Source organism: Falco peregrinus, chromosome 4 (genome assembly GCF_023634155.1).
Source record: "Falco peregrinus isolate bFalPer1 chromosome 4, bFalPer1.pri, whole genome shotgun sequence".
Taxonomy (NCBI): domain Eukaryota; kingdom Metazoa; phylum Chordata; class Aves; order Falconiformes; family Falconidae; genus Falco; species Falco peregrinus.
Genome location: NC_073724.1, coordinates 36,818,492 through 36,846,036, shown reverse-complemented (window position 1 = coordinate 36,846,036; position 27,545 = coordinate 36,818,492). Strand labels below are relative to the sequence as shown.

At 37.1% G+C, this 27,545-nt stretch overlaps 1 protein-coding gene across 10 annotated transcripts in view; it reads left to right on the top strand.

Annotated features, from left to right (window-relative positions):
* DMD (dystrophin) overlaps positions 1–27,545 on the top strand; it is a 1,160,159-nt gene that overhangs the window by 374,091 nt on the left and 758,523 nt on the right. For all 10 annotated transcript variants that reach the window (XM_055801176.1, XM_055801179.1, XM_055801178.1 and 7 more), the window contains 3 exons: positions 4,820–4,939; positions 18,028–18,129; positions 18,236–18,343. In XM_055801176.1, coding sequence (XP_055657151.1) covers positions 4,820–4,939; positions 18,028–18,129; positions 18,236–18,343 — 330 coding nt within the window. The remainder of the gene's footprint in view (positions 1–4,819; positions 4,940–18,027; positions 18,130–18,235; positions 18,344–27,545) is intronic.

Sequence of the window (27,545 nt, the reverse complement as noted above, 5' to 3'; positions counted from 1 at the left end):
TCAAACTGAAAGCGCTTTCACAGTTGTTTAAAAAAGAGGTCAAAAGCTGCAGAAGACCACGTGATCCACTTCTGTGTTAAAGACAAAGTTTCTGCAGTCTGGTTAAGGAGCACTGCTGAAGAAGAATACAAATTCTATGCCTACTGCTGCTGTTGGCACTGTCTGTGCTTGCCCTGTGAGAATACAATGCACTTCAGTGTGTGGATTTGGTAGCTAAGCAAGTATCCTGATATTGAATTTTATTTTTATAAAAAGATGGCAGGTAATCATGAAATGTTAATTAGAGAAAGAATCCTGAAAGATTTTAAATACATGAGTACTAAGACTTTAATAACTTTGTTCCTATATCTGTGCTTTTTGTATTTGAATACTAAAGCAAAATGTAATCCTTTTGTTTATGCTATTTCTTTAATTTGTTTCTTTCTAATATTGAGGGAAATGGCTCGTTAGCTTGTGCTTGAATATTCTGAGTGTAGACATGCAGAAATCTCTCTCCCACATACTAGTTCTTCATCCTTGGTGAGATGAGTGAGTCAGAATTATGTGTATTATTTTTCAAATCTATTTTCTGTACAAATGACGATATAGCTAATAAGGTGGAAAGAAATTGTTTAGGTCTTAAATTTTAAAATTCTATTCATCTACAGTTTGTCTTATTTGTAAGTCAAAGAACAAGATGTCTTCCATTCTTTCAAGGATTGTGTGAAAATTTTAGGTAATTTTATTGTATCTTGTATGCAGTAAAGCTACCTTCCATAGCAAGGGTTAAAACAATAGAATTTTAATATCACAGTTATAGCTTCATTATTAAACAGGCAAACAAAGAAGCAAAAGCTAACATAGCCCGTATTTTTTCTTAGTCTCACTTGACTCTGGACATTTCAGAAACAATGTTGTATAATGGGAGGAACCAGAACTTAGAAGATATAGAAGTCAAAGATAATTTCAAATTAAACAGACGTAAGCAACAGTATAGGTTTGGGTTGTTGTCATCCTGTCTCCCTGTCCGCTTTACCTTTATAATTTTGACTTTCCCTCTTTATCTGTTCATTAGGAACCACTTTTCACACTATGTATTTCATGTTATTAATCCCCATTGATTTATAACTTCCATACAACTGATTTCTTTTATCCTACTTTTTTCTCCATGATGTCTCAAAATGTTGGTTCTTGTGACTGACACTTCAGTTTCTCTGCCGGGTCCTATTAAAAAAAAAAAAAAAAAGAAAATCAGTAATGTGTACTTGTGTACTGGGAATGGCACCCATTATTGAGGCCAGAGAAAGCACACAACATTCTTTCCAGCATGCTACTTTGTTCAGTAGCATACAGGGCTAATGTCTCGATAGTACATATGGTTTTCTAAGTGGACTGGAAGAGAGGTGAACTCTAGAAGACCTTATTAGCCAGGTCATTAGCAAGATATACACTACTAGTAAGAGATCTGGCATAGTCAATATATTTTGGAGTAATAGTCAAATATTTCCGTAAAGAGCTTTTGGTCTTTGCAGCAGTATTTTATGTATTTTGTCTGCTGTTGCTAGTATACCTTTTGTCCTGGTTTTATACCCAAGCTTTATAAATTTATAAAGAAAGAGAGAGAGATACTTTTCAATAAAAATCTAAGGAATGTTAAGCTGTCTAAGCAGAACACTATATTAGAAATTTTATAATTAAACGAGAATGTACTTTGAATTGAATTGATTTTATTATTCCACATTATATTATACAAATTATAGTTAGATTTTATAGTTTAGTTAGGTTTCTAAAAGAGTCTAAGCTGCTTAGTTATTTGTATTTTACTTTTTGTTTTTTATGAAATTATCAGAAATTATAGAAAACATTAATGTTAGGATTTTTCAGTACTTCAAAGTAATTGCAAAGGTAAAATGAGACACTTCCTAACTGTTCAAACGTCAGGGGTGAATTTGTCTTTGGGTATTTGCATGCATTAGGTAGGTACTTTTATTCACTTTGAAGTACATTATGTCATAGTTGCGTAAGTTGTTATTTGATAGATGGGAATTAAAAGAATTAACTGTGGAGTTGTATGAGCTTCTCTTGTTGCTGTCTCTATGCATCATCATCCATATCCATGTTACATTTTAAGTCCCTGAAAATATGCTACCTCTACAAGCTCAGGAAAACTTGTTAGAAACTTCAGTTTAAATGATTTGAACAGAGCATGGTCTAGTCTTGAGACTTCCCTCGATAAATCCCTTTTTCAAAAATGTCCTGTACATTTTTGTAATTTTAAATTATAAAATTTGTAATTGTAAATTGTAAACAAACAATTTTCTCCAATGAATTTCATGATAAAAATAGACACATGGATTATGAGGAACAGACCTTTAGCTCAGGGCAAATTGAATCTGTCTGGGGATTAGAAAATTACTTGTTTCTGGTTTCATTAGTTCCTTAACTTCTCAAGTCTTTCACACTGTGTCCAAGACTCCCACATCCAAAGTGCCCTCCACTCCTGTAGTTGGAGAGCATTGCTAACTCTGGTTTTGTTCTGGGGTGCCATCACTCAGATACCCACTAATAAGCAAATGAAAGTCACGTTCTCCCTGGCTGTAGACTTACAGCGCAAGGTGTTTCTTGTACTATGGCTGAAAGAGGGGATTGAACATGGGGGAAGCAAGCTGTATTATACAGTCTGATCCTTCTTCCTTGATCAAGTGTTGGGGCATAAAATGTTGAGAAATCTGAATTCCAGGGACTGCTCTAACAATTTGGTGTACTTCACAGTCCTTGAGAATTGCTTTATAGTCTAGTTCTCTGAAGCAAATGTTAATCACAGGCATGAAAGTCAGAAAAAAGAGGATTCCTGTAAATATATTGGCTCTAAGGCTATGGCTATGGAGGAATTAAAACTGAAATGTGTTAGGGTAAGGAATTCATGCCTTAAAAACAAAGTAGTCTGTAAATTTATTTGTTCTTGCCTATAGCCACATTATGTTTTAATTTTTATTTTTCAAATAAAAAAAATAGGCTTTAACAGAGGTTTAAAATGCATGACCTAATCTTCAGCAAGGTCTTGTTCCTCATACCTGAGTGATTTACTCTACTTGAAAAAAGAGCATAAAAATTGATATGGTGGAATTCAACATAGTTTGTAATACAGTCAAGGTTTCCATTGTGACAAGGCATATGTTGTAAGCCATTATTTTTCAGACTGTGACTGTCATACTATACTTGGCAGTCCTGGGTTAATGGTCGGACTTGATGCTCTTAGAAGTCAAGCTATATATTAAAAAAAAAAACCCAAAACCAAAACCAAAACCAAACAACCAAAAAGTACTACGCATTAGAACACACTCTGCAGAATTGAGAACTTCGGTTTCTCACATCCTTCTGTTGGTAGACACCTGAAAAGTGTCAGGCAGGATGTGGTCCTGAATACCATGTTTTTTTCCAAGGGATTGGGATGAGCAGTTATTTCAAGTTTTAAGGAAGACAACACATAACCCAGTAATGTAAAACAGTTTAACTATTGAGAGTTAAAAATGTATATTTTGTTAATATACCAATAAAAAGCTGGAGATAGGTAACAAAAAATATGAAAAGAAATTCAGTATTGCCTTCTCTGTGCCTTGAAGTTTCAGTGCCAGCACATCTTTAGCTCCACCTCTTTCCATCTTTGTTGTCTTCTTGTTGTGTGTCAGCAAAGGAAATAGCAGATAGCCCTGGCTGCTCAATTCCCTAGTGCCTGACAGGAGCTGGGCTGGTTTTGGTTTAGTTAAAAAACTATAGCAAAGTAGAGATTTCAACTTTCACGGCAAGTGAGAAGAAAAAAAGAAAAAATGTAAGAGACAATAAAACCCATGAAGGGGGTGTTACTAAAGTATTACTGTACCTTACAGTACCTCAGTCTGTTTTGTTTTTTTTTAATGTAACTGAAGTGTACAGTGAATCTGCTGTAAATCATCACCTGAAGACTCTAGAATTCCCATTGGACTTTGCTGTGCACTGTGAGAAAGGAGGAAACGATTGGATCTATTACATGAACCCTGGGAAACTGTGGGACAGTCAGAGAGATGTGAAGACTTGTAGAAATTTGCCAAGTTTAGGAATTACTCAAATATCAATTTGTGCAGATTTGAGAGAAGTTTCTTCACTTGCAGCTGTTGACTATTTCTCAGCAAAAGATTGTCTTCAGTTTTATCGCAGCTTACAGCTGAAAGTGGGTACAGAAATTAAAAGGGCAAGAAAGTTTTTTTCCTCAAACATTCAGAAATTGGAGAGTGCCTCTCACTATTTTTCTTGGTTTCTGCAATAAGTGAAACGAGGGTGCTGTATGTGTTTTCTAATCTTGAGTCATCTCCTGAGCAGTTTCATCCAATGTTACTAATGTTGTAGGAGTGCCAAGCTGAAGATACTAACAGTTGTTTAATGAAAAGCTATGTCATTAAAAATATTCTATCACTTTGTCAAAATTATTTTAATGTGTTAGTATGAAGTACAAAATCTAATCCAGTGGCTATTTAAAACCAGTGGGCTATTGGTATGTACACACACTGTACTGAGATCTGTAAGTCAGCTAAATCACAAATAATTTCACTACCCACATTTTCAGTCTGAAATATTATATCAAGAGTTAAGACTTTGAGTAAAAGCAAGCTATTTTTGTGAAAGGAATGGAAATCTGCCCCAATATGCTAAGGTAACAAAAGAAGTTTAAATTACTTAGTACTGACAGCATTATAAAGTTTTCATAGTTCGTTGGTTATGGAAGTTAATCAGGCAGTGGGACTCCAAACACACAGCATTTTCTTTATTTGGAACACATTTTCTGACGCATATGCTTTAATTATAGGCATTTCAAGAAGATTTGGAACAAGAACAAGTCAAAGTGAATTCTCTAACCCATATGGTAGTGGTGGTGGATGAAAACAGTGGAGACAGAGCTACTGCTGCACTGGAAGAGCAGCTTCAGGTAATGACTAAACTTCTGTTTCTCAGAGAAGAAGCTATTTCTGTCATCAAGTGTTAATAAGGTTGAAGAAGTACTACTAGTAGAATTGAGCGTATCTCAGGAGATATTTTGGAGGATAATAAATATTTCTATAGGGCATGACTTTTGCATAGGTGGATAAACACATGTATTTTGGAGAAAAAACACATACCCGGGAGCAACTTTCTTTTTTGGTTTGCGATTCCTTCAGTATCAACTTGTTTTATCTATCGAAGGACAAGTGTTTGCCTGTTATTTCTTAACTGTATTTTTACCCTTGACAGAAGTAACATGATTCTCTGCTGTAGTTAAGGAGAATGATTTTTCATGTGAGAAGCTACACAATTCAGCAGTGTGAGGTACTGAGAATGGGAACTTTTTTCTGATGGGAAACTTTTGATAAATGTGATATATTTCGGTGTTACAGTAATATAAAGTGTCATTATCTACTGGCAAGTGCTTAAAGACACATTCATTTTAAATAATGCCCAATACATGTGTCTTTTAATGGCAGTGCTGATCCCACAAAATTGAAATAGAACTTTTTAAAAAATAAACAACATCAAATAGTGAATGTGTGCAAGATCATATTTTTGTAGACAAATAGTGATTATCAAGAAATATGAATAACATGCTGGTTTTTTTTCTGAAACACTTTTTTTTTTGTGAAAGTCATAATTTCTTTCCCATTAGTTTCTTGTAGACATGTTTCCTAGGAAGTGAAGGGGGTCGATTCAGTCTGTCCTCAGTTTCATTTCTCTGTTTCAGTGTATGTCCTCTTCAGTATACATGTATTTTTACAATGGTTTATCATTTAGATTCTTATGACAAGGCTTTCCAGAGTACTAGAATTGGGACAAGTTAGGAGCAACATCCTTGAAGTCCAAACCTGTTCTAAATTGCATTTTGACACAAAGCCTAAACAATCAACAGAAAAAAAAAAACTTCCATATATTCTGTTTTCTAAATGCAATTACTTGAGTATCCTTAAAAGAATGACATGTTGGAGATACATTTGAGGTGAAGCTAGCAGCCAAGATGTTCTAAATACCTGTCAAATGCTAGCTTTTATTATAAGAAAGTTTAATATTTCGCTCACATCTTGAAAAAGTTATTCTTACTGTACTATTTCTATAGTAATTCTCTTACTGTAACTTCTGAGTTAACTTAAATGGGTAATTTTTGAGTGAATTGTTGTAAAGTGTTGAGATACATTAAAAAAGGATACTCCTGTGTTGGTGGTGAGATCTCCAGGGTCACTGCTCAAGAAGTATGGCAGTACTACAACCAAGTTTACTTCTATTTTTCTATTTTTCTCTTTCTTAAAGGAGAAAGTACTTTTATTTCATTTTGCTTCATTACCCAAGAAAATAAAAAGGATTCTGGTTTTTGAAGTATTGAAGCCTAAGGTGTCTCTAGGGAAACTATCAATACATTCAGCTGGAAGGTATAGCTGTAGCACAGACAGATATCCGGGTGCTATCTTGAATCCAACTAATTTGGGTACCAGTACGAGTAAAACAATAATTAGTTTGGAATTTAGAGTAGGTAGAAGATGTTTGGCTAAGACGCTGAGCACTGCCACTTCAAAATGAAGTCTCAGTTTTCTTTACTGCAACTTCTTAATCACTCAGGAAGCACAACCCAGCCGAGGTAACAATGCAGCCTCTGCTGATCTTTCAATAAATACTTCCTTTTAAATTAATCGTGTCAGAACTGTGGTGTACCCGTTCAAAACAGTCTTAACCTTCCAGAATTTCTTGCCAGCTCTTGTATTCTGTTTGTTGGAATAAAGCACATCCCTTGCAACACACAGTTCCAGAAAATAAACTAAAGCAGGAAAATATCTTCAATGGAAGAAAAATTAAATTAAATACAAAAATGACTGGGAAAAGTTTCAACCAGAATATTATTCCATGTTGGCAAACAGTAGGTTCTTTCAAAAAGGCCTATGGTAAAGAATTACAAAAAAAGTGTTAAAGAAAAAATTTACACAGATGTGGGTACCACTAGGTTTGCTTTAATTACAACTCAAAGTTGGGCCACCACCTCAGTGAGTGGCAGAGAACAAAGGGATGTAGCACAGCTTATATACAGTTATCAAATCATTAGTCAATGTTCAAAGTTTTTTAGAAGTTTCCTTTGGTCTTGTCAGTTTTGTGAATCCATCACCTGACTCTGTCCCAGTTGATTCATCTGTTTGGTGCCAGTCTCTACCTCAGTTCCAAGATCCTCCTCAGATCATGACCTTATTTCTGCCTGCTTTAACTCACACAATCCTTCAAGCACACTTAGTCTTTGAACAAGCAATTCTGATTCACATATATTATTTTTTCTAAAACCACCTGCATTTCTGAGAGCACCTGTGTATACAAATTGATCATCTATTGTTTTTCTATTTTCCTACTGATTAACTTGACTGGGTTTTAAAATAGGCTTGGATTAGGGCTGTACAAGGGTCAAGGCCTGGTTGTGCCATTTAACAGCTTCAGCACTTTAAATTTCTTAATTCAAAATACATTTTCTTTAACAAAATATAAAATTATTAGTTACTTGATTTTTACTGCCTTTCATGATTTTTTTTATTAGTATGAAAAACAAATGAAAGATTGGTGGATTGTTGGACGTGTAATCTAATTTCACATCTTCATAAAGATATCTGAGCAATTAAGAGCACATCAGGCAATACACCTGTATCCCTCTAGTATTACACTCATTGCAAAGGTGCCGTTTGTATCCTGTGCATCTTCTGTGGCTGACCCTTACTAGAATCCAACCTGAAATAGAACTCAGGTGTTACTGCAATGTATTTACCCTATTAAAAAAAACACAAGGAATCACAAGTGTAAATGGAACAAAACGGAAATACACCATTTATAACTGCACTAGTGGAGAAGGCACCTGTTATTGGGATAAAGCATGAACAATTATTAAAGTCATGGAGAGAGTATATTCCTAGAAAGACGCTCGTAAGGCAATTCCTGAGCCAGCGTACCCTGCAGCACAGGCATGGTCTGAGCAGAGTGCAGAGTGGTACGGAACACTCCAGCTGCTCTTCAGTTCCCTCCTTGCATTGCACTGTCTTAGAGAAGAATCTGAAAGAAAGATTCAATAATATCATTTCTCTGGAAGTCAAAAATATGGAGCAGTATTAGAGATGTTAATACAAAAAAAATGCAGATATAAAACTGTGGGGTTAGGGTGTTAGGGAGGTGTGCAAGCTTTCATAAGTTTATGCCCAGGAAGACTGAGTTAATATAGTCCCCCTACTATTGTAACAAAATGCTACATTTTTTTTGAGTGCACAGAAAGATTGTTTGGATATTTATTTTTTTTTCAATGTCACTTGCAAACTGAATATAAGCATGGGAGATACAATGTGTTGGCAGGCACAACCATTAGAGCATTTGACAAAAAGCACGATGGAGCAAAGTTCAAAGCCTGATTATGTACCTGACAGTCTAACTTTTAAAAGTAGAACAAAACAAGGGCATTCACTGTCAGATGAAAGAGCTTAATAATACTGCCTGAGTGAGGTACTGGTCAGGATCAGATTTGGAAGAAAGTGAACAGTTATTGCTATGTAATAGTCAAGGCTGCATTTTCCAGGCAGATGCAATTCAGTTATGTCTGAGTTTTCTGAGATGTTGATGTCATGGTTTAGGTTAAGTTGGTTAAAGAATTGCCATCAAGGATATTAACAAAATAATTTTGATAAGAATTTGTAGTAGTGCAACTTCACAAAGTTCAATGTCAAGGTTCACTCACTTACTACATAGATAAATTACACAAAGAAGAATCAAATTAAATTAAGATGGAATGATTTACACAGAGATTAAAAATGTAAAAGGGTAAGAGAGACCCTCCCATCAAGTCACAAGACTCAGAGTGGAACCCCTTGCTTTCTAAACACTTAATAGAACTTAGGTGTGCTAGATCCAATCTTAGTCTTAGACTTGGTCAGCGGTTTATGTCTAAAGGATATAAGGAGAAAGGGAAATCCTCCTATTAAGTCACAAGGTTCAGAGAGGACCCCCTTGCTTTCTAAACACTTCATAGAGTTGAGGTGAGGATAGATCCATAGTCTTAGACTTGGTCAACAGTGTATGCCTTAAGGATATATGGAATAATCAGAGTTTAAGGTTGATCATAGGGTTTTAGCAGCACTTAATCATCCACTAATTTATTGTTTACAAAGACAATCAAATGGGATTTACTTAAATTATAAAAGTGGCTTAACCATGGATTCAGAGTGGTAATGCTTATGCTATACTTATTGTGAGGTTAGTAAATAGTTCACACACACATGCACATAGACACAAAGGAACAGAAGCATAGAGATACATGTAAAACCGTATATACCTATTAAAAGTTCAGCTCAAGTTCAGTGAAATACATTGAATTCATTTGCATTTCTTAATGAGCAAAGGGTTGAGCCTTGAGAAGTAGGAAAGTTATCTCGTGCCCCCATCATCAGCTTTCAGCAGCGGTCCCCCTAGTATTGCAGACTTGGGAGTTTGTGAGCTCTGAGAGGTGTTCCACTCAGAGGGAGATGCTGTTGACAGTCTGCTGTGGTCTAGGAGAGCATAAAGGGCCACACTTAGGACTGCTGTTTATAGGTTTGGAGATGATTTGCTTTAGTCATCTGTAATTTTTTGTCCTGGCCACAATCATAGTCAGTAATTAATGGATATTTAAAAAAAAAAATTCTATTGATGTACTGTACCGCTCAGAGTTGTAATGAAGAGTGTTTCCAGTCTTGTTAAGGGACGTTCAGGGCTATCAAGTGGTGGTGGTGTTCAGATAAGGAATGTTCCTAGTACAGCCAGTGCAGTTTCCCAACTCAGCCATGCAAGAGTTGCTAGTACTGTCAAGGGATGCTTAACTGTCCAACTCATTTCATAGAAGCTAAGGCCTAATGGGGATTCCTGAGATTGTAGAGCAGCCCAGGGGAGGGTCTGAGATGCACCACCACAGGTAATGCATTTTCATAGATATAAATATATATGTATTGAATGCATATATTTATGCATGCATCTGTACAAAACAATTTTAACAACCATAACAAGGTCACTTACAGATTTAAGTCTCAACAGGATCACAAAGATCTATAGTGGTTTCAAGTGAACATTCTAGAAGACCTTAAGATTTATTGCATATGCCAAAAAAACCTATTTAAGTGGCAGCTAATGACATAGAAGCCAAAAGTGTCCCCTGAAGCAAATTATCCATAGAAAAGTTAACCTTGCTTGGAAAAATAAACACAATTACAGTTCTTTTCTTACAAACAGCTGTTAAGCTAAGATAGTCTTAAGAGATTACAGCTACCCTTGGTGAGTGTGACTATTAAACCCACTTTTACGTAACATTGGTTATCTGACATATCAGTGTGTGACATGTGAGACTCTGTTTATGCTGCTGCTGAGAAGTGACTATTGAGACTTCTAATTTGTAGACCCCCAATAGGCTCAGTTCAGAGACTTCACAAAAGGCAGCTGCTGAGTAAGGCTCAAATCTATATCTAATGTTGCAAAATCAGAGCTATACTAGCTATACTTGCTATATTTTGTTATACATATATACTTGTTATATTTATATATATTTGCTATACTAGCAAATCTGTTCCTATGCTCTGACTAATTACTCCGGAAAAAAAAGTTGGAAATTATCTTCAGCCCAGAGAACTGGCTGTATAACATACAGAAGCTGTGAATGCAGGGAGCTTTTTTTCTCTAATTATACCCAGTAGACAATAGGTCCTTTAACGACTCTTGCAGGCTAGTGCAAATTAGGGCCCTCCTCAGGCTTCAGGGGTTGGGGTCTGTGCTGGAAAAAGATCTGTGTCATATGTGTCAAAGCCTTCTTGATAGCTTTTTCCCCTGCTGAGGGACAGGAGTATAATTTACACTGTCTATTATATATTCATATTATTCAGGGTACTATGCTTTGATTGAAGATTATTTATGGGTAGTTTTTGTAAAAATACATCAAAATAAGTGAGGAATGTTAACGAATAGTCTGTTTCACTTGGAAGGAACCTACAAGGATCATCTAGGCCAACTCCCTGACCACTTCAGGGCTGACCAAAAGCTAAAGCATATTATTAAGGGCATTTTCCAAATGTCTCAAACACTGACAGGCTTGAGATGTCAACCACCTCTCTAGGAAGCCTGTTCCAGTGTTTGGCCACCCTCTCAGTAAAGAAAGGCTTCTTAACGTCCAGTCTAAACTTCCCCTGATGCAGCTTTGAACCATCCCCACACGTCTGGGTGCTGAATCCCAGGGAGAAGAGATCAGCACCTCCCTCTCCACTTCCCCTCCTCAAGAAGCTGTAGCAAGCAATGAAGTTACCCCCCAGCTACTTTCCTCCAAACTAGAGAAGCCCAAAGCCTTTAGCTGCTCCTCCTAGGACTTGCTTTCCAGCCCTTTCACCATCTTTCTTGCCCTTCTCTGGAAACGTTTGAGAACCTTGACATCCTTCTTAAATTGTGGGGTCCAGAACTGCACACAACACTCAAAGTGGGGCCACACCAATGCTGAATGCAACGGGGTAATCACTTCTTTTGACCAACTAGTTGATTTACCACAGGATGTGGTTTGCCCTCTTGGCTGCCAGGGCACACTGCTGACTCGTGTTGAGCCTGCTGTTGACCAGCACCCCCTGATCCCTTTCTGTAGGGTGACTTTCCAGCCACTCTGCTCCCAATTTATACTTGTGCCTGGTATTACTCTGTCCCAGGTGCAGAGTCCAGCGTTTATACTTGTTAATTGCATCCTGTTAATCGTTGCTCAATGCTCCAATCTACCTAGATCCTTCTGCAAGGCCTCCTGTCCCTCAAGAGAGTCAACAGCACCTCCCAGTTTGATATCATCAGTAAACTTACTAACAGTGCATTCAGCTCCTGCATCCAGATTGTTGATAAATATATTGAACAGAATTGGCCATAGAGTTGAACCCTGAGGAACACTGCTGGTGAGTGGACCACTCACTACAACCCTTTGAGTTCTTCCCTTCAGCCAGTGCACCGTCAACCCATTCATCCCGCAGTTGGACAACTTGTCCAGAAGGATGCTGTGAGGGACAGTAACAAAAGCCTTACTGAAATCTAGAAAAACTACATCCACCACTCCCCTTCATCCACTCAGCTGGTGACCTTGCCATAGAACGATATCCAATTAGTGAAACAGAACCTTCCCTTTGTGAATCCACGTTGACTGCGCCTGATGATTGTGTTGCTCTTTAAATGCCTTCCAGCAGTACCTGGTATAATTTTCTACATAATTGTTCCAGGAACTGAGGTTAGACTAACAGGTCTGTAGTTCTCTGGGTCTTCCCTCACACCCTCGTTGTAGATTGGAATAACATTGGCAAGCTTTCAGTCAGCAGAGACACACACACACACACACACCCCGGCCTCCCAAGACATTTAGTAGATGATTGAGAGGGGTCCTACTGTAATATCCACTAGCTCCTTCAGTATCTGGGATTAATCCCATCACGTTCCATGGATTTGTGAACATTCAGCTGATACAGCTGGTCCCTTGCGATTTCACTGTTGGCAAATGGGAAGTCACCAGTCCCATACTTATGGTCCTCTGACTCAGGGGACCAGGCAGCCTACGGTCTGTCAGTATTATTAAAGTCTGAGACAAAAAAATGCATTGAGTGACTACTTTTTCTTCGTGTCTGTTAGTCAGATGACCATCTTCAGCAAGTATTGGTCCAATGTTTTCTTTAGATCTCCTCTTAATATATTTTAAAAAGCCCTTCTTGTGGTCTGATACAAAACTGGCCAGTTTCAGCTCTAACTGAACTTTGGTCTTTTGTATCTTCTCCCAGCAAAAATGAATGACAACTCTGTACTCTTCCAGCGAGGCCTGACCTTGCTTGCAGAGATTATACAGTGTCTCCTTCCTCCTGAGCTCCACAAGGAGTTCCCTGTTCAGCCAAGGTGGTCTGCCCTGCTTGCTTGACTTACAAGACAATGGAATTGCCTGCTCCTGTGCTTCTAAAAGGTGGTTCTTAAAAACTAACCAGCACTCATGAACTCTTAAGCTCTTAAAAGCAGATTCCCAGCTTACTTTACTAAATAGCTCCCTGAATAGTTTGAAGTTTGCTCTCCTGAAGTCCGGGGTAGCAACTCTGCTGTCCTCTTATATCATTACCCTGCAAATTTTAAACTCAATGAGTTCATGATCACTGTGGCCAAGACAGCCACCTACCATCACACCCCCCATGAGTCCTTCTCCATTCACAAACAGCAAGTCTAAGAGGATGTCTGTTCTAGTTGGCTCACTGAGTACTTGTGACAAGAAGTTACCTCATACAAACTTTTACATGCAGATTTCTCTGAAAATTCCAGATATGGCTGTAAAAAATAGGCATTTCAAGGGAGCAGGAAGGTTTTTTACTTTTTAGTCTGGATTCAGTTAGTTTCTCTGGAGATGTGTTTTCCCAGGTGTTGGGAACAAAACCCTTGGTTCAGCCTGAGTTTCCAGAAGTCACACAGGCTGTTTACAGAATCAAATACTATTTGATGTGAATAAGGAGGTAAAGCTGATCACCATATGATTTAGTAGTCAATATCAATTTTATAAATAGTCAGCTCTGACATGGTATTTCTGACTTGAAACTTTGTGTCCTAAATCTGTTCAACCAAACAGTGTATCTTGGTGTCATGGCTGTTATGATCTCTCATGAGAAATAACAGGTTTAAAGCAGGGTATAGTATCAACCCTTTTATCACTGCAGATACTTAGTTGTTTCACTTGTTTAATTAAAATTAAATGTTTTGTCAAACTGTTCAGTCAAAACAAAAGATAGGTTTTGTGGCTTTTTGAAATCATTTGCTGAAAATAGTATTTTGTATTGACTCAGCAAAATTTTTTTTAGTATGCAAATTTCTTGGAGTAAATGCAGAGCCAGATATCTAATCTTCTACTCTTGAGTTTCTGGTGTGTTCTATATGAGCAAACAAAAAAAAATTTCAAGGTGTATCATAGCGATAAAGGCAAGCTGATGAAGACGTTACTACAGACGTTGACAGCAAACTGTATTTCTTTATGAGGGCTGTTAAGAAAAGTCAGCTGCTTGAATGTGAGATATTTAAAAATTACTCAGGTATGAGGATTTTTATATAATACTTTTAGCAATGAAAGATTTATTGTTTTATAAAACATTAAAACAATGCAATATAATAGAAGCGTGATATAAAAAGCATACATATACAGATAGGGAACTGAGTTTGAGGCTTACTCTATGGTTAATGTAACTTAAACTTAAGCAATTGAATACAATATGCTGACTCATATGGAGGAACTAAGAAACTGAGGACAAACTTGACAATACACCTTTGTTAGTGCTTGTTGCTGTTGCTATCATACACGTCAAGGAAAATGATGGTTGTATACCAATGACCAGGGCATACATTATGTGTGATTACTTGATTTATGGGCCAGTATGTGTGGTATGTATTCATATGGAACTGCATTGAATCACAGTTAGGGGTAGAAAAGGAGCCATATAAGTGTAGATTTAATGATCCTAGACTGAGTCTATAGCTCAAACCAGGTTGAACTTTGTAGATACCCCTATTTCATGATCTAATATGGTGCTGTATTGTATAGGGCTAATTAATTTAATTTGCTTCATATTCTAATGGAGAATATTTAGATTGTTGTCCTGAAAAGAGTTTAGAAAAAGAAATCTTTATATTCTTTAGCTAGTGTTTTGGAAGTGCTTTAAAAGACAAGGAAAAAATATAAATAATTTAAATATGATTTTTCAGTTAAATATGACTGTAAAGTTTATTTCAAATATATTATCCATCCCATGTAATTATTTAATAAAATATTAATAAAATAGTAATAAGTAGTTTGTTATTTGTTTGTGTAGATTAGTGTATATTTCCACCAACTCCAAGCTTTCCTCTACAACCAGGCACGTGTATATATATATGCAATATATATCTTCATTAAATAAGTCCCTTTGCAAGGTGTGGATGTAAGAGCTTGCATAATTCATGGTATTGCACACTTTAAGAATGAAATTTTCTTCAAAAAGCATAGTCTATGGAAGTCCATTCATTTCTTTTTAGAGATTCTGCTTAAAATAAATGTTTTTCATGTTAAAGACTTTGTATTTGGCTTGTGTGAGAATTCAAAATTTCTGGCAGGTGCAAACTATTGGTTAGATTCGTGCAGTGTAATTTATTCTGATCTACACGTGCATTACCAATGGAGAGACAGCTGGTTATGACAAGACTTTTCTAAAAACGTTAATCTAAATCAGAAGTGCCAAAACCTTTGCTGCTTAACTTCGAGATGATTTATGAATCCCTCAGTAAAAACTGTAGTGTATTTTTAAAATGCATTGCTTAATTAGTATCCATAGACTTCAGTGTAAATCAGGCATCAAAACAACCGATTGTGATTCATCGCACAATTTGTATGTATAAAATTTTAGAAACTTAGAGATTTTTCTCCTCTGATAGCGGGAAGAAAAAGCATATAGGGAAAATGAAGTACATAGTCTTCGATCTTATTAAAGAATAACAAGAAGTTATTTCTTATGACTTCATTTAATCATGTGCAGTGTTTTTGAGTAGTTAATAAAAATTACCCCGACTTGTGGGAACTGTTAGGAAAGACAGTCTCAGGTCAGGATTCAGGTTAGAAGCATCTGAGCTATAAGGAAGGATATGCTTATGATTTTTTAACAAGTAATTAGCAAGCAGAGTAGTCAAGGTAAAAAAAAAAAAAAAAAGTGTTCAATTAAACATAAAAACCTGAACGAGTGCTAGATACTGCAGATCTGCTAGGTTGTCTTCTGGGCTTTGAGAAAAGGGAGGGTGAGGTGGTGAGACTGTGTTGAGCTAAACTGGAAATGTAATGGCTTCAGGACAAATGAAATTAAGAATAATGCATTGTTTTGTTATATAAAGATCTTTGGGTTTTAAAATCAATGAAATTAGTAAAAATATAATTTTTGCAGAAAAGGTGTTACTGAGTACACATTACAGTATACATAGTATTCAGCCTGTGAGGCTCATAAATATTATTTATGAAATCATGATTTTTTTCATAAAAGGAAAAAATATTTTTTTAAAAATAGAAAATTTGAATTAGCTGGCTGTGAATAGTTTTCTGCACTGTTCTGTGTCATACAATTTGACAACTTTTATTTAATGGTGAGTGGGTAAAATGAATGGATAAAATATGTTGTGATCTGTTATATGCTAAGGGCATAAAAGTTTCACCAGCAAGTATTTGTTTCTGTTAATATTGACATATGCTTTCTGAAATATTCACATTCAAAACTTTTTTTGTGTTTGCTTGAATTGATGATCTTTGATCACATTATGTTTTACGGCAAGCAAACACTAACACCAAATGTAATTTTTATATATATATTAAAAAAAAAAATCACATTCTTAGATTTGCAAAATTTCCTAATTTTCCTCTAGATCTAAATAGGAAAAGGAAGCAAATACTCACTATATAATTCCATATATATACCAAAAGCATGATCCTGATATTAAGCTCAGAAAAGGCAAACAGAACAATTTCCTCAAAACCTACTTGGCATTTATGCAGTAGGTGAGTGAAAAGAAATACTTCTCTGTATTGCTGTGTAACATATTTGACATATTTAAAAAATAGCATTATTATGCTAGCTGAAAAGAGAGAGTTCTAATTTTTCTGAAATGAACCAATACCTAATATGGTCTATCTCAATGTCATGACAGCTACCTGTTTAGTCTTTAAGTTTAGTTATGGTTTTAGTATTTACTAAATAACAAACACGGTATCTGCTGACTTTTTATTTTGACATAAAATTAGTAAAGCCACAAATTCAAATGGCATCCTGAAATTTTACCTTTCATATTCTAGGCAGTGCAAAATAAAATCCTTTCATTTCTGATAGAAAAAAAACAATTCAAATTTTAATCCTTCGTTTTTAAAAATCCACCATTTGGATGCTGCAATTTTGCTAAAAATAAATTATAATCTCTATGGAAAATATCTAAATATAAAAAAAAATAGATCATATAATATCTCAAGTTATAAGGGACCCTTAAGAATCATTGATTGAATAAATAAATATGAAAGAAGGAAGAAGCTATTTTTCCTTTTTTCAAGACATGCTTTTGAAGAAGATAAAAAATAAGAGTAAAGTAGTATAAAATGTCTTTCAGATTTTATAAGTTGTTTTTTTTTAATTTGGGAGCGGTTGAATTATTTGTATGTGATACTCAGGGGTAATTAAGTCAATGGAAATCATTGTAATAAAGGCTTTATAGCATGTCACACCATCACTACAGTATTAAGTCTCATCCTCTGTCTTAGGCATTTTTCAATAAAAGCTAGTAGGAAATTCAGAGAAGGTAGTAGTGCTTTTTTTCAGCTAAAATAAGGGAGAGAGAAGGTAGTAGTGTTTTGTGTGATTTTAAAACATTTATGGTTGCATAAGCTACAAATGTCTGGGAAACCTCAGTGGGATTGATTTTTGCTGGTGTGTTAGCTTATAAGGTGGTGGGGTTTTTTTTTCCACTGCAACATGTTAAAAGAGGTAAAAACTTAGATCAACTGCACTGATATTACAACTTAAAAACCAGACACTTTTTTGCCTTCATCACATCTTTGAGTCACCATAATCACATTTCAACTAGTTATGTTTTGGGCATTAGAAAGTTTTTAAACTGAGGTGTTTTGGTGGGGTTTTTTTGTTTGTTTGTTTTTTTTAAGAGCATAGTACCAGAGACTTAATAGAAAACTGTTTGTAGATTAGTATTAAAATTCTCTGGGGTTGCCTGCATTGCTTTTCCTATTCTCTCCATGTTGATTTTATTTCAAATGGTGATAAGTTCCATTGCATCATGACATGCAACATATTTTAAGGGCTTCAGACTGTAAAAAGTGAATTAGGAAAGTGTTTTCCAAAAAAATTTGTAATGCCATAGGAAAATCGGACTTATTAAAAAAAAAAAAAAGAAAGAAAAAAAAAAGAAAAAAAAAAGAAAAGGAAAAAAGGAAACAAATGCAAACCTGTATTGTGTGTTTCTTTCTAGCGCTTTGGAAATCGGTGGGCAGCCATCTGCAGGTGGACAGAAGACCGATGGGTCCTTCTGCAGGATATTCTTCGTAAATGGCAGCACTTTGCAGAAGAGCAGGTGAATAGTTTTTGCAGTTATAAATTGGAATGTTCTTTAAAAAAAATTATGCTAAGAAAGGCCTGACTGAAGACTTTTCATTGTGTTCTCTCCTGTTCTCTTTCAGTGCCTTTTTGATGCATGGCTTACTGAGAAAGAGGATGCTGTGAGCAAAATTCATTCTACTGGCTTTAAAGATCAAAATGAAATGCTGACCAGTCTACACAAATTAGCTGTATGTATTTTTCATTCTATTTCATATTAAACTTTCTTATTCATGAGTCTGAGTGCATGTGGTTTTATCCTACTCTCAGACAATATAGTTTAACAGAACAGCTATTTCATACTTTGGGAATGGATGTTGTCTCACACGGATGGAATAGGTTGGTCATGGCCTTGCTGATAAAGGAATGAATAGGTACAGAAGTTTTCCTTGGTTGTCTCTTCAGTCAAAACTTTATGAACTGTAATAGCATTTGGGTGTCTTAAAAATATCTATAATATTATACTGAAAGTTTATTTGTTGATACTATTGCTGTATATATATATTGTGTGTGAGTGATTATATATGTACCAAGATGTGTGCATATGGGTAAGTACTTATCATACAGCAGAACCTGCTATACATTTCTTGACCTTGAAAAAGCTACAGACTTGAAAGCTGTGAAATGCTGACATTAATGTTGCTTTACAACTATACCTCAACTGTATTCAGGAATCTAGTTACATACATAAAATGCACCCTTTTCAGCTTATCCTCTACCTCACTCTTTAGAAAATACTGTACTATACTTTGTCTTCACGGAAGGAATGTAGGTCTGACTGGCCCAGAAAGATACTGTGCCTGTATAGGGCAAAATTTGTAACAGCCTAGACTTGCAAATGATTTTATAGCATTAGGACCTTTATAAAGAACATAGTATAGTATGTGCCATTTTTGTATGTAACAATAACTAAAGGAAACACTCATGTACATGCTTTTGTTAAAATAGGTAAATTATTGTTGCTGTAAATAGGAACTTAACTGGCCATCTTCTGTTTAAACAGATGTATTATTATTTGGTTTCTCACGTGATGGGGGGGGAAGTGTCCTCAGCACATTTAAAAATGTGGCTTTACAGTTTACGTAATAGGATTTTTAGGCATGAATGATTCTCAATTTATTATTAACTATTTGGATATATAGTGGGCTCAAGCTTAGATTTTTAAAAATTATTTTAGAATTTGTGCCCTTCTCATCCCTCTGTATTAAAAGTATTAACATTTGGGCTTTTGGTCTATAAAAATACCATGATGTTTCTGAAGCTTAAGATAACTGTCATGTGTTTAAAACTGTGTTTTACCCTCACATATACAAATGTATAATTTGTTTGTTTGTTTTAATTAAAATTCTTACAGCTTGATTGTTTAATTCATAACTAACTTGTACATGGTCCACAATTAGTGGTAAATGACCCTGTTGATTCATAGACTGACTAAAAAAGTAAAATTAGTTCATTTTTTTTTTTTCCCAAAAATTTGAGGCCCACAATTACGATTGTTAATGTAATCTTAAAACATCATAATTATTATTCTACCACGCTTGGTTGGTTGGTTTTCCCCCTTCCCTCCTTTTTCCTTCTGTAACTCTTTAGGGGCTAATAAGAACATTTATTTAGAAGTAAAGGCTTGGGCATTGATTAAAGATTACTTAGGATTAAGTCAGCTTCTTTGTAAAGGAAGGGAACTCTTCATGTTGTCTCAGTGTATATGCTTCCTAGAAATTCTAGTAATCTAAGATGTAAACAATCTTGAAGTTGACTTCAAGCCAGGCTTTTATTGATGCATAATGAATTAGAGGAAACTCAAGATGCTTTGGAGTACCTTCATGAAGAAAAAAATATGGCAAGAAAATCAGATTTATTCAATAAATTAGTACTTGTGGATTCTGGCTAGTTGATGGAAGAAATAAGAACTGTGGGTTGAAATGTATTACAAATTGTGAAGTAGCAGGATATTAATGGTTTACAAGTGTTAAGGGTAAGACCAGTTTGGGTACCTTTCAGAATTTCTTGGAAATATAATTTTAAGAAGGAAATACTTTTAAAAGTAGTATTTTCATAAATTTGATTCATGAAATAAATATACACTCTCATGAAATTCCTTATGTTGCCAGTTTAAATTGTTAAGCATTACTGTCATAAAAGCATTTCAGTGTTTCATGGAACTGAATGAACACTAGAGTAAATAAAGTGATTCTTCCATCCTCCTGAACTGCAACAAGAATCATGTCATCTTTGACAGAATAGGTGGGGTTTATTAGCAGCAACTTACTCTTTTCTGCATATGAGTAACTTGGATGTTTTTAGAAACAGCTGATAATATCACAGTAGTTCAGATATTTAAATCTTGATGGTATGCTGGAGAAACACTGTCTCTTTAGTCTCTTTAATTTGTAGCAGAAAATTTTTTCTACTGGAATTCCTCTACCAGATTTTAGACCTAGTAGGAATCATCTCCAAATTCCCATGAGCATATATTTTTACCTTCACACAATGCCAATGTCAGGAGTTTCATGGATGAGAATTTACTATTTTAGTCTTGCCTGAAACATGGGGAATTTGTATTAATACATCACCCACATGAAAATTCTTGTCAGAGAATATATTTTTTGCTTTCTTGGACTGGCTTTTAGACATAGAGAAAAATGGGATCATGGTATCCTGACTCTGACATGCAAATCAGGCCTGTCTTTTGGTATATGTTATTTTGGACATAGATTTGTGTTTGGATGTAGTAAAGGAGAAGCTGTCATGAAAAATCACCTTTATAATTAGGCCACCTTGTTCCAGAATTGTAAAGATGAGTCTGTGAAGCAATAAACATATATTCTTTTACTGATAAAAAAAATAAAATAATATGATAGCTTGGTCCCTCAGTTATCTAACAGTTTCCAGCAGGAAATTACAGTTTTAGTTTCTCCTGTTAGATGGTAAGAATGCTAGGTTTGATATCATGATATGGCATAAAAGCTTACAGCCTATTTTTCCTGTCTCTCTTATATGCACAATTTGGCAAGATTAAGGTCATATTCTTTAGCCAGATTTCAGTCTCTTAAGCATGAAGGATATTTCTGAAAGTATTTTATTAAACCATTTAGCATTACGATTGCTCTTTTCAAATTCTGCAGCCCTCTGACAAGGTCCTAAGCCTTCTGAAGTGCCTGAAGTGATGTAGGTCTGTTGAGACGTTCACAGTGTGAAAAAAATGTTGACTCTACATTACATTAATATGGCATTACATAGTAACACATTGAAGGTAAAAATAAGAAAGAGCAGCTGGTACTTTTTATGCATATTTGCAGGTCAGGATACTTCTGAAGAAATCGGGATTTAACTACTGCTTGCTGATGCAGTAATAAATCAGTGTCTTCTCCACAGTAATTTTATCTCATGTTTCTCAAGTGCAAGGAAATACACTGTTAATTTTAGTTAAGACAGGATTTTTGATAGTAAGCACTACTACTGCTTAAAAGTAAGATTTCATTTACCCACATTTGTTAAACTGGTAGTCAGTATGCATACATTTTCAGACAGTAGTAACAATTTTGAGTAAGCAGAAAGATTGAGATTGTTCCTGAACCAAAATCTCCATACATGGATTCCAGTTTTAGGATTGCTGGAAGATTTTTGCAGCCCAAATTCTGATTATTTCACTTAATATAAACAAGCAGGTGTTTCCCCAAAATTTTATCCTTTCTAATTATTTGACTGCAGGCTCACCATTATTAATAAATGTTAGTTTTCTGTAGATTCTTTCTCATGTATGATTCTCCCAAACTGGGAGAAGGAGGCAAGTTAAAACATTTTAAATAAAAGTATAAATTACACTTTGGTTTTCTGTTTGGTGTCAGAATACTCTAATGCATGGAGGTTGAGGTACACTTTGGGAAGTGGAAGAAAAAATTTCTTTAAATCCATCTAACAAAAGAGAGATTTGGGGGTCCCAAACATTATTGTACTGTGGGTAGGTTAGCCTTGGCTGGCTGTGAGGTGACACTCTCTCACTCCCCGTCCTCAGCATGACAGGGGCAGAAAATGAGGTGAAAAGCTCGTTGGTCAACATTAGGGCAGGGAGATCACTCACCGGTTACTGTCACAGGCAAAACGGACTCTCTGTGAAGGAGATTAATTTTATTTATTGCCAACCAATTCAGAGTAGGGTGATGAGAAATAAGAACAACCTTAAAACACCTTCCACCCATACCTCCCTTCTGCCCAGGCTCAACTCACACCCAACCTCTCTCACTTCTCTCCCTGAGTGGTGGGGGCAATGGGGTTGCAGCCAGTTCATCATGTTGCCTTTGCTGAAATTGCCTGTTCACACTGTTTCCCTGCTCCATGTGGTGTCTCAGCCATGGGAGACAGTCCTTCATGAACTGTGGCAATGTGCATCCTTCCCACAAGCTGCAGTTCTCAAATTGCTCCAGCGTGGGTCCTTTCCATGGGGTGCAGTCCTCAAGAGCAGACTGCTGCAGCCTGAGTCCCCATGGCGCCACAGGTCCTGCCAGGAGCCTGCTCCAGCACAGGCTGTCCACAGGATCATAAGCTTCCTTCAGGCACGTCCACCTGCTCCAGTGTGGGGGCCCTCCATGGGCTGCAGAGGGACACCCTGCATCACCATGGTCTTCTACCATGGGCTGTAGGGGAATCTCTGCTCCAGCTCCTGGATGACCTCCCCCCTCTCCTCCTTCTCTGACCTGTGTCTGCAGGGCTGTTTTCACATTTTTCTCACTCCTCTCTCTTACAGCTGCTGTGCAGTGTTTTTTACCCTTTCCTAATGATATCACAGAGGCACCACCAGCCGCTGATGGGCTCAGCTTTAGCCAGCAGTGGGTCTGTTTTGGAGCTGTCTGGAACTGGTTCTGGACATGTCTGGAACATGAGAATTGTGTCTTCTGGTGTTTTCTCACAGAAGTTCACCCTTGCAGCCCCTCGGCTGCTAAAATCTTGCCTGTAAACCTGGTACAGATGCTCTCCCTCTTTTTCTCTCGGCTTTAGTGGTCACATTTTAATTGTTATTGGAATGAACAGGTAAAACACATTGTTGGTCAGTGTAGCAATCCATCCAGTTCTAACGTTGTGTTAAAACTGATATCAAGTCAATTAGATTTCTTCTTAAATTATCAACCCATAATATGTATTCATAAGAGTTTTTGTTCAGAGTTTTGTTTCTTGTAAGAAAGCTTTGTGTTTTAGGAATCTCAAATGACATGTTTCAGAGGTTGCATTCAGTATTTGTATGTGAAAATGTTTCTCCTTTGTCATTAACTTTCTTCTTAATAGTCTAAAGGTCTGAAAAACTGTTTAGGCTTTACTACTTTGTGCATATATTAATAGACTTCATTGTTTTTTTTCCTTATGTTGATGAGTAGCTCTTCTAGTTCTAAAAAGATTTCCTTAAAACACTTTACTTTTTTCTTTTTTTTCCACCCACCATTTATTCACTGTCACTATAATTGTCTGAATTCTTACACAAGGCAAAAGGTGACATAGAGCATGGACTAAGCAGGAGGATGTGGTGCACTGAGAATGTAGAACACAAATGGACAAACTGAGGGGAAATTTTACTGTCATTTATGGCACAGGCTTGATAGGTTGTTTTCATGTCCTGTGCCTAAGTTTTGCAGTGTATAAAATGAAGGTGATGGTATTCCTCTTCTTCATAAAAAATATTGAGACCTACTCAAAGTTATACAAGATCTAGATCTATATATTTGTAGTAAATATTCCATTGATATAGAGTTAAATCTTCTCTTCCTTCCCGTAATGCAAATTTCTTTACTTATTAGAAGAGATAAATTAGAAATTAGAGTATCTTTTACTGGAATAAATCTCTTTACAGCTGAACAATTACCTTAGAGCAATGTGGCTGATTAGAATGAAACAATTACCAAAGAGAGCTTTTGGTGATGTTTAAGGAAGAGGAAAAAATCAATAATTAAAAACTTGAAAACAAATAAGCAACTAATAGAACATTACCAACAAATAAGGAAACCACTGTGTAATGTTCAAATATTGGAGTTTACAGTAAGTACTTGACAGAAGTTATGGCTGAGTTATTTGATAATTAATTTTATAAAGAGGACAGTATCATTTAGCCCCTTGCAGATTGGTGAATTACATATTTTGGTGTTCATTTATATTTTAGGTCTATTCTTGTACCGTAAAAAATCAAAACTAGAGCATATTTCTGGTTACTGTAACACATTGACATGTTTTCAGTAAGGAAATGTGAAAACAGCATCCCTCAGTATATTTTTACAGGTTAACTGTAGCTATCACAAAACCATACTAGGTAGTAGTGAGCATACAGTAGGACCTTTGACATAGAAAGTTTTAGCATCCTCTTTCTTGTGCTTCACTTACTGATTGAGCTCCATGTATGTGGGATTGATGCTGAACTCATTTGTGTTTCATACAGTTCTTTTCAGCTGAGGATGTTGGGAATAGAACACTTTTGTTCAGAATTCCCTAATCATGTTTTATAGGGTACCATTTCTTCTTATTTCAGTCAGTGTATGTTGTGGCTTTCACATGAGCTATTTCTGACACTGTAGGCAGGGAAAAAAAAAAGTCAAATATAACAAGCCTTGAGATTTTAAAATGACAAATAGTTTTATATCTAGTCTGTTCCCTCTTTTAGATCTGCTACTATGCAAACAGATTCTTAAATATAAAGTGTGTTAGCGGGTCTTTCTTAGGGACATGTAAATTTAAATGTTTATATTAACTGCAGCCAACATTGATAATTATGTTTCAAACCACATCTGAACAGAAAAAGAACTGATTACAAAGGCTGATTCTTTCTTTTACTGAGCTGTATTTCAGATGACAATTTCGGATTATACAGCTACAGGAAAGTATACTAAATTATGTTGTCTGAATATTTGTCTAATTATAACTTTCATGCCTTGGGGATTAGATTGCAATCCTCAACTGCACTGAGAAATCAAAATTTGGCTATGCTTAGCACAGAGGGTGTAGAGAATCATAGAATCATTTAAGTTGGAAAAGACCTTTAAGGTAGTAAATTCCAACCCTTAACCCCGAACTGTCAAGTTCACTACTAATCCGTGTTGCTAAGTGCCACATTTATGTGTTTTTTAAACAGTTCCAGGGATGGAGATTCCACCACCTCCCTGGGCAGGCTGTTCCAATGTTTTACCACCCTTTCAGTGAAGTTTTTTTTCCTAATATCCAATCTAAACCTCCCCTGGTGTAACTTAAGGCCATTTCCTCTTGTCTTGTCGCTAGTTACATGGGAGAAGAGACCAATCCCCACCTGCCTACAACCTCTTTTCAGGTAGTTGCAGACAACAATAAGATCCCCCCCTGAGCCTTCTTTTCTCCAAACTAAACAACTCCAGTTCCCTCAGCTGCTCCTCTTAAGAATTGTGCTCTACACCTTTCACCACCTTCAATGTCCTCTGGACATGCTCTCCCACCTCTACATCTCTTCTGAAGTGAGGAGCCCAAAACTGAACACAGCATTTGAGATATGGCCTAACCAGAGCTGAGCACAGGGGTCAAACATTTCCATTGTCCTGCTGGCCACACTATATATTTCAGTTGGAAGCCAGGATGCTATTGGCTGCCTTGGCCACCTGGGCACACCGCTGGCTGATATTCAGGTGGCAGTCAGTCAGCATCCCCAGGTCATTTTCTGCTGGGCAGCTTTCCAGCCACTCATCCCCAAACCTGTAGCGTTGCATGGGGTGGTTGTGAACCAAGTGCGGGACCCAGCACGTCTCCTTGTTCAACCTCTTACAGTTGCCCTCAGCCCATTGGTCCATCCTGTCCACATCCCTCTGTAGAGTCTTCCTACTCTCAAGCAGATGGACACTGCCCCCAACTTGGTGTTGTCTGCAAACTTACCAAGGGTGAACTCAATCCCCTCATCCAGATAGTCAGTAAAGGTATTAAACAGGACTGGCCCCAATACTGAGCCCTAGGAAACACCACATGTGACCAGCCACCAGCTTGATGTAACTCCATTTACTGCTATTCTCTGGGCTTGGCCATCCAGCCAAATCTAAATCCAGCACAGAGTACACCCTTCCAAGCCATAAGCAGCCACTTTCTCCAGGAGCATGCTGTGGGAGATACTGCCAAAGGCTTTACTAAGGTCCAGGTAGAAAATATCCACAACCTTTCCCTCATCCACTAGGTGGGTCACCTTGTCATAGAAGGAGATGAGGTTTGTCAAGTAGGACCTGCCTTTCATAAAGTCCTGCTGGCTGGGCCTGTTCCCCTGGCTGTCCTTGCATGTGCCACATGATGGCACTCAGGATGACCTGCTCCATAACCTTCCCCAGCACCGAGGTCAGGCTGACAGGCCTGTAGTTCCCCAGATCCTCCTTCAAGCCCTTCTTGTAGATGGGCATCACATTGGCTAACCTCCAGTCAACTGGGACCTCCCCAGTTAGCCAGGACTGTTGGTAAATGATGGTGAGTGTCTTGCTGAGCTTTTCTGCCAGCTCCCTCAGTACCCTTGGGTGGATCCCATAGACTTGTGCACAACTCAATGGAGCATCATGTCACTGACTGTTTCCTCCTGGACTGTGTGGACTTTATTCTGCTCCTTGTCCCCGTCTTCCAGGTCAGGGGGGTGAGTACCCAGAGGGAACAACTGCTCTTACGATTAAAGACTAATGCAAAAAGGGCATTTAGCAGCTCAGCCTTTGTGGCAATGCTCCCCATCGCATCCAATAAAGGACGGAGACTATCCTTCGCCTTCCTTTCGTTTATAACACACTTGTATAAACATGTTTTGTTATCTTTTACAGCAGCAGCCAGCCTGAGTTGTAGCTGGGCTTTCACCTCATTAATCTTCTCCCTGCATAACCTTGCAACATCCTTGTAGTCCTCCAGAGCTGCCTGCCTCTTCCAGAGGCGGCAAACTCTCCTTTTTTCTCCGAGTTCCAGCCAAAGCTCTCTGTTCAGCCAGGCCAGTTTTCTCCCGCAATGGCTTGTCTTTTGGCACATGGCGACAGCCTGCTCCTGCTACCTTCCTGAGGAATGTCCAGCCTTCCTGGACACCTTGTTCCTTCAAAGCTATCTCCCAAGGGACTCTGTCAACTAGACTCTTAAACAGGCTGAAGTTGGCCCTCCAGAAGTCCAAGGTTCTGCTGACCCCCCCCTCCTTACTTCTCTGAGATTCAAAAACTCTTATCACCTCATGATTGCTATGCCAAAGACATCCTCCAGCCTTCACAGCACCCACCACTCCTTCCCTCTTTGTAAACAGCAGGTCCAGCGGGGCATCTCCCCTGGCTGTCTCACTGACTAGCTGTGTCAGGAAGTTATCTTCCACACACTCCTGGAACTCGTGGACTGTTTCCCCTCTGCTGTGCTGCATTTCCAGCAGACATGTGGTAGGTTTAATTCCCCCATGAG